The sequence below is a fragment of the Mustela erminea genome, chromosome X (genome assembly GCF_009829155.1).
Source record: "Mustela erminea isolate mMusErm1 chromosome X, mMusErm1.Pri, whole genome shotgun sequence".
Taxonomy (NCBI): domain Eukaryota; kingdom Metazoa; phylum Chordata; class Mammalia; order Carnivora; family Mustelidae; genus Mustela; species Mustela erminea.
In genome coordinates this window covers 10,918,132-10,930,825 of record NC_045635.1, presented here as the reverse complement: position 1 = coordinate 10,930,825, position 12,694 = coordinate 10,918,132, and the positions used below count along the sequence as shown (strand labels likewise).

Sequence of the window (12,694 nt, the reverse complement as noted above, 5' to 3'; positions counted from 1 at the left end):
TTCATATGAGCAAAAGAATGTCAGGTATCTCAATAGTTTTTGTATATTGAACTTTGTATATTGAAATAATATTTTGGATATATCACATTCCAGAAAATATATTTTTAATATGAGTTTACAGGTATACTACGTCATTTTATTGAGCTTCCTAGTGTATGTTTCACACAGTGAAAATTTGTGGCAACCAAGCCCACATTGAGAAGTCTGCTGATGCCATTTTCCCAGCAGCCTTTGCTCACTTTGTGGCTACATTTTGATAATCCTCGCGATACTTCAAACCTTATCATTTTGACTGTACTTGTTATGGTGATCTGTGATCAGGAATTATGGCTTGCTGAAGGTTCAGATGATGGTTAACTTTTTTTAGCAATAAAGTGTGTTGTAATTAAGGTACGTACTTTTTTAGACCTTATGCTGTCACATGCTTAACAGACTACACTATAGTATAAACAGAACTTATATATGTACTGGGACCAGAAAATTTATGTAACTCACTTTATTGTGACCCTTGCTTTATGGTCTGAAATGGAACCTACAGTGTCTCTGAGATATGCCTGTAATCTATTGCAGTTTGCTTTTTTTTTAATGGAGCTACTAGAAAATTTTAAATTACACTGTGGTATGCATTATGTTTCTATCAGACACTGCTGTTCTAGAGCAGTTAGGCCATTTTCCTTATTCTCCCCTCCCTTCAACTTAAATTTTCCAGGTCAGGCTAAATTTTTATTATTTCCTACAGCTACCCTCTCCCCTATCTTCAAAAATAACTCATACTTCTAAGATAATCTATTGAAATGAATGGCTTAGAAAATGTGATCCAGGCTTCCACCCCCGTTCAAGAGTTTTCTAATCTTGTTCTTTGCATCTGGGACATCTTTGTTTTCATTTCCAAAGTCTTTATTGTCCTTTGGGTCCAACATGGGTGACCTGCCTTACCCCTGTGCCATCCTTGACCATTTGCCATGGGTGGGTGTTTCTTATCTCTCAATTCCCAGAGGACTTAGAGTTGGTTTCCACATCCTAAGACTCATTGCCATACCCCTTACTGCTTTGCATCACTATGGTTTCTTACATGTAAATCATCCCTTCCCTTCTAGAAAGTTTAGTCATTTGAGTTAGGTATCATGCTTTCTCTCTTCTTTGACATACCTACCAGATCTGAACTATTTTTTTTTTTAAGCAACACAGAGGCTCAGTAAAAACCAGTTGATTAATAAATCAGTGCGGAAAAATTCCATATAGTTGAAGCACACCCTTACTGAGTTTCCAAATACTAAATTTGGCAATTTTAATTAATTAAAGAAATATATTTGTATTTTCAAAGCTGTACCTTAGTGGAAACAGAGCTTGCCATCAAGTCAGCAAAGTAAGGCTTTAGTTCTAGCTCTGCCTCTGTGGGCACGTGGCCTTGGTAAGTGTACTTTACCTTTCTGTAGCTGACTTGCTTCACTTAGACAACAGATTAGCTCATCTAGCTCATCTCTAAGGTATATGGCAAATTATATAGTTTATAAGTCTGTGCTGGAAATCTTTCTCAAATGCCATACACAGTACTCTGAATTTTTTAAAATGGGACATGCTGAACAGATATTAGCAGTTTTTAAAATGTCAGAGTCATTATTAGAGATGTCAATTATTATGTACTGACAGCGTAAAGCAGCTAAGGGGTTATTGTGATATGTATGGCTGTTTACTCTCCAGAGCATGTGCTTCTCATTTTTAAATTAATGTCTGCTATTTGATTTCGTCTTTTAATGTCAGACTGTCACCTGTCACTTAATGGTGATGCCAGTTCTGCCTGTATTAATACCTTCCCTCTACTCATTCCACCTAATTTGGGACTTGGAACCTAAAGTGATTTGGGAAAACCCAGGAATGATAAGCTCATTGACTTACATCTGAAACTGGTCCTTTTGTCCCTCAGCAGCCATGCATTGGGTGCCTATACCTGTGTGCGAGGCACCAGATGGTACAGGGGCTAAAGAAAGAATAGTTTACGTGCCGTCTTAACGCACTTGGGGGACTTCCCAGTGAGAAACATATCTAAACATTGGTGCAAGGGCTTCTGCAGGCCTTTTTCTTCATTTCTTATTTTCCAGCCGCTTTTCTGATGGCTGCATCTCCCAGACAAGTCACCTGCAGGTAATACAGAGCTTAATAGTGACAGTGGCAAATCAACACAGTGAGGAATTCTCCCAGGAATATGCAGAGACAAGTAACCAGGACAGAAAATGCAGAAATAGACTCCATGTTTTTATAGGAACTGGCTTTATATAGAAGTGATTTCCTTAAACAGAGAGAAAAGAAGGAGTTGTTTATTGCCTCATTTAATCCTTACAATAAGCTTGTGAGCCAGGTAACATTATTCTCTGTATTTTATAGATAGGGTAAGGAAGAGATTCACAAGTCTTGGTGGTAGATCTGGGAGAAAGTGTATTCTCTTTGTTCTGTTACTACCTGTCCTCAATACTGGGTTATTTCATGTGGTAAAAAATCTGAACTCTTCCTAGTGCTCAAAGGAAGCAAATAGAAAATATTCTTAACCAGTTTTCAATGTTACCCCCCCCCAGGGATATTTAACAATATCTAGAGACATTTCTGGTTGTGACAAGTGTAGTGGGAGGGTTGCTATTGACATCTAGTGGGTGGAGACCACAGAGGCTGCTAAATATCCTGCAACACAGGACAGCCCCTGAGAAGGATCTGGCCCAAAACATTAATAATGCCAAGGTTAAGTAACCCTGCAGTAGATAAAAGAAAACTCTTAGTCCTTCACTGGTTCTGTAGGTTCGTTTAAAATAAATAATGTATTCAAAGTCTGTTTTTCATTCCCTTGGGGGGTGGGTCACACCATACTGAAGCAGGAAACAAGTGGGAGGAAGGTGGGAAAAGGCTTCTTTTTTTTTTTTTTAAATTTATTTGACAGACAGAGATCACAAGTAGGCAGAGAGGCAGGCAGAGAGAGAGGAAGGAAAGCAGTCTCCCTGCTGAACAGAGATCCCAATGCGGGGCTCGATCCCAGGACCCTGGGATCACGACCTGAGCCGAAAGCAGAGGCTTTAACCCACTGAGCCACCCAGGCGCCCCAGGAAAAGGCTTCTTATGCTTAGAAATACTGGAGACATTTTCATTTTATCTTTCCTATAGGAATATAAGTAAAAGCTAAAGATCCACTATATATCTACAGTCGACATTACTAATATTTGCCATCAAGATTTCCAAGCCTCCTCTTTTTGGTTGGGTGCACATGCCCTCTTGAAGTTAAATGTAGTCATACGACTGAAATGTGAGTTGTGGATGGAAGCCAGTTTATGATCTTCCATGTTTTCTTCCTAGGCCACAGCAATCGCAGGAGAATATATTGGGATGGAGAAACCATAAAATCTAACCAGTGTGGAAAATTGTGCCAGCACATGAGGAACAGCAATCCTGCCCAGTCTCCCAGATCTCCTAAAGACTTTGAGTAAGACATAATCTTTTGTTGTGTTACACAAGTGAGAATTTTTGGATTATTACTTAAGCATATTCTAACTTATCCCAATATACCTGAGTTAATGAGCAAGTACTCTGGAATTCTTGAACACAAAAACTTCTGGGTTGTTACTTTTGCCTTGGGAAACAGGATATATTAGTATTTCATATACATATTCATTCCCACTGTTTTGTCAAATTCTGATTCACATTGAGGTCCTAGAAAGATGTTAGTCTCTATAAAACTTCAGTGACTCTGCTTTAAGCACCAGGTGTTCTCACATATAGTTGTTGGGTGGGTATGTGAAAGAATATTTTTTTAGGCTTTGGAAATACACCTTATGTTTGAAATGATTTCTTTTGGCATTAGAATATATTCTGATTTGTGATATCCCAAGTTTGATGACTTTTACCTGCTTATTATATAAATTCTCTTATGTAAGCTATAAGGTAGATTTTATTTAGTTTCCTGAATTTCTAGATTAAAAATTAGGAAAATTCTAGTACAGTGATAATCAACTTCTCCCTCTTTTCTTCCGATCACTTTACTCTTTCTTTCACCGTTATTTGAATCAAAACCATACCATTATTTCTGGGACCTTTTGGAAACAGTACACCTTTTTTTTTTTTCTTTTTTTGGTAACTTAAGGATCTGAAGATGAAAGACCAGTCTTTTCTATTAATGTTAGCATCAGGACTTTTGTAATGTTACTTTATCTCTACAGTCCAATGTGATTTTTGCCAACCCCTTCTATAAGTGTGTTCATTTTAACTTACACCTAACATAGTTATTACTGCATTTATTTACCTGCTCAAGAAGATTTAATTCATTGCCATCTTATAACTTTGTTGTATCAGCTGTACGTGTAACCCCAGGGTCGTCTGCCTGGAAATCGCCCAGTCTTTCTGCCTTATGGGAATTGCGTCCCTTTTCCCTTGGATGTCAAGTAAACTGTCCTGAGACACAGGACCTCAGGTGGTAGAAAATCTAACGTGCCAATCAACCTGCCTGAGCGGTTCTCCGCATCTGACTTTCTTGTGGTCAGTCCATGCCATGGCCTCTTTCGTTGTCACCCCCTGCCCCCTGGCAGCTGCTGTCTTCTCTCCATACTGCCTTTGCAGTCTCCATCGCTGCTTTACCTCTGGCTTGGATTACTGTTCTGCACCGACCCAGAGTGCTTCTGGGACAGATCTTTTTAGAGGGTTTAGGGGGAATAGAGGAGTATCATGACACAGAATAGTCAAGACTCACCCTATAAAATGGAATCACAGGCACTCCAGTTCTCAAGAATCCCTTGACCGGCCCTTATCACTGGGAATTGCTCAATGGGCTTCTCTTCTCTGGCCCCAGCATGTCCCCCCCGATACTGGGCTTTCTTTCATTATTACACTCTCTTCACATGGCCCCTTCCCTCGTTTCTCAGGGCCCTACTCACTCTTTATCCAGGTCTCCCTAGAAACCCATAGTTGCCCTTACTCTAGCATATACTGTCATTTGACTTTTCCAATCTTTAGGGCAACCCTGGTCCTACTTATTCATTTTATAAGCTTCAGCCAGACACTCTGCCAAACAAAGGCCATCTACTCTGGGCAGACACGCTTCAGGAACATGTTTTCAGATTAGCATTTTCTTTCATCTGTCACACTGTTAAGAATGAGAGCCCCCAGTTTCTCAGTGAGGAGGCAGCAACATAAAGCATCAAGGCATTTACGAAGCCTGAGAAGGAGTAGATGGCTTTGTGGGCAACAGCAGCAGGTGAGAGTCCGCCTAGGTTGTGGAACTGCAGCTGGTGGGATCAGAGCGGTCAGGGCGCCATGGAATGGAGGCTCTTGGGAAGTATCATGTGGGCAGAAGGTTATTATTGAAAAGTGTAAGGAGCAGAACATCACACTTAAAACCAGAATGATCACTCTGGCTTCAGTCAGGGGGCCACAGTTAGTGTGGAATCAGAGAGAACAGTTATAAGACTTTTGCTCCAAAAGGAAACCTAAAATGCCTGGGGCGAGGCAGGACAAGGGTAGTGGGGAGAAATGGATTTGAAGCTATCAAGAAGGTGGGATTAAAGCTGGATGGGCAGATGAGTCAGCGGGACCTGGCTTGAGCAGTTTAAGGGGTGATGGTATGCCCTGTGAGATCAGGGGCTGAGGGAGGAGGAGCACTTTGGGGTGAGGATGGAGAAGCTGAGGGATCCGGTTATGCGTGGTTAGTTTGAGGTACCCTCTCGCCGGTGGTGAGTCGGCAGCAGTGGACTCACAGGTGCTGGCACCTACACACTTATCAGACTTGGTTTTAAATATTCTTGAGGGTCATGAGATTGCCAAAGCACAGACATAAATCAAGAGAAGAAGGAGTGGTGTTTCAGGTGAGTCACATGGCCCGTGGGCAAGAGGCACACATCTACTTTTTAAAAATTTTTTATTTCAATTTAATTTAACTGTATCATTAGTTTCAGAGGTAGAATTCAGTGACTCGCCAGTTGCGTACAGCATCCAGTGCTCGTCACCCCAAACCCCCTCCCTCAGGCCCCTCTCCCAGTCACCCCATACCCCTACTCACACATCTACTTCTTGAGGAATGAGGAGAATTCAAGAAGGTTGGGCTCTGAGACAAAGGGGGGAAAGTCACGGCTAGTAGGATGAGAAGGAGGAGGCAATAAATACAACGGAGACAGGTGGGGTTTGAGTGGCCCGAGCGACACACAAAACCACTAGAAAGTCAGGGCTGGGGCTGGCTTAGGGAAACAAGTCTAGTCTGTTTTGCCAAACTGCTGCCTTTGATTTCTTAGCTCTGTTAAATGGGGTGGAACTGAGAAGCAGGCCCTGGCATTTTGAGTTTGCTCTACTTTCTACAAAGCGCCCTGTCAAAGTTGGCAGAGGCAGGTAGCTCTGTAATAATCTGCAAAGGGATGGAGGTGACTAATACACTTGGAGAAACAGGATAAAATCTAACCCACATCAGTAGAATTATAACTTTGTTGTCTCTACATGCTGTTCGTGAAAAACAAGCATGGTATTTGAAGCCAGAAACATGCTAAATTTGCACTTCTTCGTTTAATTTTTCTTATTTTAATTTTGCTGATGTCTCTGTGATGTTCCCCACCACCCTCCATCTCCCCAAAATCTTGGCAAGCTTCTTCTCCTTCACACTCCTTTGCCACCCCCCCCACCAACTCCTGTGCCTTGTACACACACCCAAAGAATTATTATTAGGTAATTTAACTCAAAAAGTCATTTCAGAATGTGATTTCTTTTTTGGTGAAGAAACACATGGTGATCATTTTAAAATTTTGAGTGGCTAAAGGAATTTCTGAGATCTTTAAGACAACTGATTAAACTGGAGTCTTGTTCTGCACTAACATATGCCAGCACCAAGTTCATTGCTGAAATCCAAGTACCATCTGTGCTTGGCCCTAGCACCATACATGCCTATGGTTAGTTGACAGGTCTCGAAATCCCTGGTTGATCTGCACATCTTGTCCTTAAGAATAAAAATCTCGGCGGTACCTGGATGGCTCAGTTGTTAAGCATCTGCCTTCAGCTCAGGTCATGTTTCCAGGGTCCTGGGATTGAGCCCCACGTCAGGTTCCCCACTTGATGGGAAGCTTGCTTCTCCCTCTCCCACTCCCCCTGCTTGTGCTCTGTCTCTCGCTGTATCTCTCTCTCTGTCAAATGAATAAATAAAATCTTTTTTAAAAAAAGAATAAAAATCTCTCCCTTTAAGGGATCTTGAGCCTGAATTGTTCAACAAAATCCTTTTGGTGTACATAAAACAGTAGATTTCTTAGAGTCCAGAGACAAATTTGTGGGGTTGGAACCACAGCGTGGCCCAACTGACTCTTTTCTACCAACTCAAACATCTTGGCCTTAAAAATGAAGCTTAGTTTTCATATACTGATGTGAAAAAAATTTATTCAAGTCTTAGCACTACCTAGATCAGAAGATACCAGCTCCAGTGCCCCAATTTTTCTAGGGTTTCTTGTATTTGATGCATACTAAATCCTTCCTTTCTGAACTATATCTCTAATGCTCATAGTAGAAACTGTTGCCTGGTGACTTTAAAGGGAAGGGTTGATTGACTGAGGCCTGTACATTTTTTTAAAGATTTTATATATTTATTTCAGAGAGAGAGAGAGAGAGAGAGAGAGAGAGCATGAGTGGGGGCGGGGGAGGGACAGACGGAGAGGGAGAAGCAGGCTTCCCGCTGAGCAGGGAGCCCAACAGGGGGTTTCATCCCAGGATCATAGGATCACCTGAGAGGGAAGGCACAGGCTTAATGGGCTGAGCCACCCAGGCACCCTAGGGCCTGTATACTTTTTGGGTTGTTTGATTATACTTCAGCTTAGAAAACAAAAGAGGGTATCAAATCCAGTTATCTAACATCCTCATTCACCTGGTATCCCCAGGCGCAAAGCAGACTTACTATCTCTGCCCGCTCGGTTGCTCTCCTCCCACATCCCTGTCCTGATGGAGAGTACGCCACCCACCTGGACACCCAACTGAGGAGGATGGGAGTTTTCCAAGACATCTCCTGCTTCTTCACCAGTCTCCAGATTCTCTTGGTTCTATCTCTACAATGTCTTACTGCTATTCTCTCGTCTGTTTTCCCACCACTTGAATGAAGGCCCCCACCATGTCTTACACTCTCTGTAATAGTGTTCTGAGCTTTACTGCCTCTCTGCAGCCCATCACCCCTTATCTCAGCAATTGGCCTTGTCCTCCTTCTAGAATGGCTCTTCTGTGTTGCAAGTCTGACTCTTTTATTACAGTTTAAGGCCCCTCAGTGATTTTCCATGACTCCAGGATGATGTCTGAACTCTTTTTTTTTTTTAAAGATTTATTTATTTATTTGACAGAGAGAGATCACAAGCAGGCAGAGAGGCAGGCAGAGAGAGAGAGAAGGAAGCAGGCTCCTGGCTGACAGAGAGCCCAATGTGGGGCTCGATCCCAGGACCCTGGGATCACGACCCGAGCCAAAGGCAGTGGCTTAACCCACTGAGCCACCCAGGCGCCCCTGATGTCTGAACTCTTTCTTTTTTTTTTTTTAAGATTTTATTTATTTATCAGAGAGAGAGAGAGGGAGAGAGCGAGCACAGGCAGACAGAATGGCAGGCAGAGGCAGAGGGAGAAGGCTCCCCGCCGAGCAAGGAGCCCGATGTGGGACTCGATCCCAGGACGCTGGGATCATGACCTGAGCCGAAGGCAGCTGCTTAACCCACTGAGCCACCCAGGCGTCCCGATGTCTGAACTCTTAAGCATGATCTGCAAGGTATTGTCTCTATGGCCTGGTCACTGCCTTCCTTCATTACTCCATGATCCACCATTCTGCTGGTTGACCCAATCTTTCGGCCATGTCATGTGATGCCATGTGATGATCCTGTAACACACCCAAGTTCCACGGAGTTGTCCTTTGTTCATGTAGCCTGCATATTCCGTTCTCTCTGTCTGGAGTGTCCTTCCTCTTGTCCTCTGACGGGGAAAGTCCAGTATGTGTTTATGTGTATTGGATCATAAAAAAAACTGCATATCATTCAGTGAATCATGTTTTTGAAAGTTTAAAAAACATAGCTTTAGGACATGATCATGATCTCTAAATCCCCGTTAGTCTGAAAGTGACCACTGGTCCCTTGTACACATATACAAAAAACAAGAGAGAAAAAAGTTTCATGAAATAGTTTACTACATGGCAGGCATTCTGATATTTTCTATTCTAATTAGTCTATTCCATTCTATTTTGTTTTTTAAACAATCCTGGTTATAGTTATTCTTGGCCCTACCTAGAAACAAATGTAAGTGGGAGCCAGGCGTGCTTGGTGGGATCAGTATCAAGCTGAAGAATAGAATTCCTTGCATTTTAAAGAACTGGAAAAATGTGTGACAGGAGCTCAATTCTGAGTCTTCAAAGAGCCAAATGAAGTTGCCTGATTAACAAAGCAGGACCTCAGAGACTGGAGTGGCAGATGACCATTCAGAGCCGGGGACTTTGGTCTGAGGGATTTGCAAGCCTGTGCTGTGGCCCCATCACTTGAAAATACTTCCAGCAGCCACACTGGGGGTCAGTCACATCAGTGTAGTGCTTCTGCTTCATTTAGTTCCGCTGCTCTGGTTGTTCACTGTGCATATCACACCGACTGATAATTAGCAGCTGAGCATGTCAACAAAGTCCGCGCAGAATTTAAATCCCTTACTAATGAGCAGTGATGTTTGTCAAGAGAACGCTCTTGTTTACTCTCTTGGATTTCACATGCAAAAATATTTTTTGGTATTTTTGCAACCATGGGAGAAAGGAAGAGGAAATTAGAGAGCAAGGCAGATGCAAACAGGCCAAAATGACAAGTAACATAGCTTTTAAATATATCTTAAGCCAAATTTTAAATGAAATTATTTAATTATTAAGTTAATGAAATCTAATTGTTTATTAAATTAAAACATTTATCTTTTGTTCCCTTGGCACTCCCAGAATATATGTAGGTTCAATGTAAGAGGAAATTTCAGCTCATTGGTACTTATTTTCAGTGCTTCCTATATTGGCTTTCTAGGGCTGTTGTACTAAAGTTTCACAAACTGGGTGGCTTAAAACAATAGGAATTTATTCTCTCATGGTTCCAGATGTTAATATTCTGAAAACAAGACCATGTTCTGTGAAGGCCCTAAGAGAGGATCTCTTGCCTCTCCCTAACTTCCGATGGTTTGCTGGCAATCACTGGCTTTCCTTGGTTTATAGATGCTCCACTCCACTCTCTGGCTCCCCCATCTTCACATGGAGTTTTCTCTTTGTATCTCTGTCTTCACGTGGTGTTCTCTCTGTCCCTCTTAGTCCAGGCTGATAGTGTTTTTGCTAGTATAAAATTCTCAATAATTTGTCTGTTTTCTGGTAAAATTCATGGGAGTCCTAGCCATTAGACATGAGGGTCTTCCACAGATCCTTCCATAGCTCCAATTTTATTCCTATCTTCTGCCAGGATGGTTGGTTGGATCCATAAATCAGGTGTCCAGTCTCTTCAACAAATTATTATCCAGCCACCCACCCTTGGTGTTCTCTCCAGAGCACATTTTGTCATCTTTTGCTATCTGAATAGATGGAGAATTTTTCAGATCATCAAGTGCTGGTCCCTTTTCGTTTGACAATTCCTCCTCAATCTGTCCCTTTCCTTTAGCATTTTATTATAAGCAGCAAGGAGAAATAAGGGCACACCTTCTGTCATTTGCTTGGAAATCTCCACAGCCACATGTCCAAGTTCATCACCTCTAAGTTCTATTTGCCATAAAACTCTAGGATACTATTCAACCAAGTTCTTTGCCACTTTATAGAAAGATCAACTGATTGTGCATGTTAAATCTACAAAATACTTTCACATAAACATATAAATTAGTGTTTGATTAAATAACTAGTTACTCTAACCTAGTCAAAGTGATAAATAAAACTATCCATCACACCCCCCAAAGTCAGACTTGGTCACATTCTGTCATAAATAATAAGTATTTGATCTTTTATAAGATAAAGTATTGCTTACTTACGCTTTTATTTGTGAGTTTTAGGCTTCATACTTAGAAATCTCTTGTATTTGTTTTATAGTCTTGTGTTGTAATACATATGGTTTTGAAAATGCTAGTTATTAAATTCTCTTGAATATCATGCCTCTATTTAAAACATAGTGCTTTGTTGCATTAAGAAAAGTATTTTGAATTTTTTAAATTTCCATAATGAAATTGAGATGGTTTCTTTTTTATCACATGCAGTTTTCACACTTATTTGCATGATACAGTGCAACATTAGGGCTGGCAAAATATGAACTGCAGTACTGTGTGCTTCTTGCTGAGGGCTTACAGAATCAAGAGACACAAGAGTGGATCCACATGATAGAAAGAACTCTTGGCTACCTACTAGAATCACTTGGATAGTTTTAAAAATCCCAGACTCTTTAAATCAGAAGGTCTAAGGGTGGTAGCAAGGTGTTAGTATTTTTTAAAGTTCTCTAGATGTGGTGGCTTAAAAATATACCCTGGGTGGCTCAGTGGGTTAAGCCTCTGCCTTCGGCTCGGGTTATGATCTCAGGGTCCTGGGATCGAGCCCCACGTCAGACGCTCCGCTCAGCGGGGAGCCCGCTTCCCTTCCTCTCTCTCTGCCTGCCTCTCTGCCTATGTGTGATCTCTGTCTGTCAAATAAATAAATAAAAATATTATTTAAAAAAAATATACCCATAAATCCTTTGATACTCCTTTCTTCAACAGGTAAAATTTAATTCCTCCCTTATTGAGAGTGGACTGGACTTAGTAACTTGTTTGTCACAAGAGCATATATGGTGGTAGTGATTGTGTGTGACTTCTAAAATGAGGTCATAGAACACTCTGAAGCTTCCTCCTGACTTTTTATCTTGAGCCACATGCTTTGGAGGACATGGACTACCATGGTCATGAGGACATTCAAGTAGCTCTAGAGAGTCCCAGGTTAAAAGTAAAAAAAAAAAAAGGTAACTGTGAGGCTTCCTACCAACAGTCAGCAAGGAAATGAGGCCTTTGCAATGGTTTATTTTCTTTGTTGAAGGGAAGGAAAAATTCTTATTCTACCCTTCAAGGTCTTCTAGCTGGACCAAGAATTAAATTGACATGAGCCAGACTAACGGAAGAAAAAAGTCAAGTTTTATTACATGTGCACAGAGGCCCAATCATTAAATTGAGACCTAAAGATATGATCAAGGCAGGCGGGCTTTATGCTTTTTAGGCAAAGAGACAATAAGTCTGGGAGGAACTGACAGGACAAAGAAAACTTAAGTTGGGATCTGTGATTAGTAAGGAATTCTAAACAGAATTTGGGCTAGGGTAGTCAATTAGTCAAAAGTAACAAGGGTTGTTTATACAGCTTTCTCTACCCTGAATTCCCTTTCTTTGGTGATAAGGATGTCTCCTGATTCAAGGAAGGTGCCTTTCATGTGGGAGACTTATTTCTTGCTTTCAGGGGGACGAAGGAGCATCTGAGTGTCCTTCTTATACAGGCTGTCTCTTAAGTAGCTTTTCCTTAAAATAATAATAAGGTAATAATTTTGGAGCAGCCTGCCCTTGGGCCCCACAGTTTCAACTTGTTTCCCTGACATTTGGACAAATATTATTCTGGGTGTGTCTGTGAGGGTGTTTCTTGATAAGGTTAACATTTGAATAGGTAGGCTGAGTAAAGCAGATTGGCATTCCTAATGTTGGTGGCCCTCATCTAATCCATTGAAGACCTGAA

The 12,694-nt window shown here is 41.4% G+C and overlaps 1 protein-coding gene across 1 annotated transcript in view; it reads left to right on the top strand.

The window, feature by feature from the left end:
- FANCB (FA complementation group B) overlaps window positions 1-12,694 on the top strand; it is a 367,435-nt gene that overhangs the window by 55,327 nt on the left and 299,414 nt on the right. Inside the window, exon 10 of the mRNA XM_032331173.1 lies at window positions 3,337-3,463. Within this exon, the coding sequence (XP_032187064.1) occupies window positions 3,337-3,381 (45 nt within the window). The 3' untranslated portion in view covers window positions 3,382-3,463. The remainder of the gene's footprint in view (window positions 1-3,336; window positions 3,464-12,694) is intronic.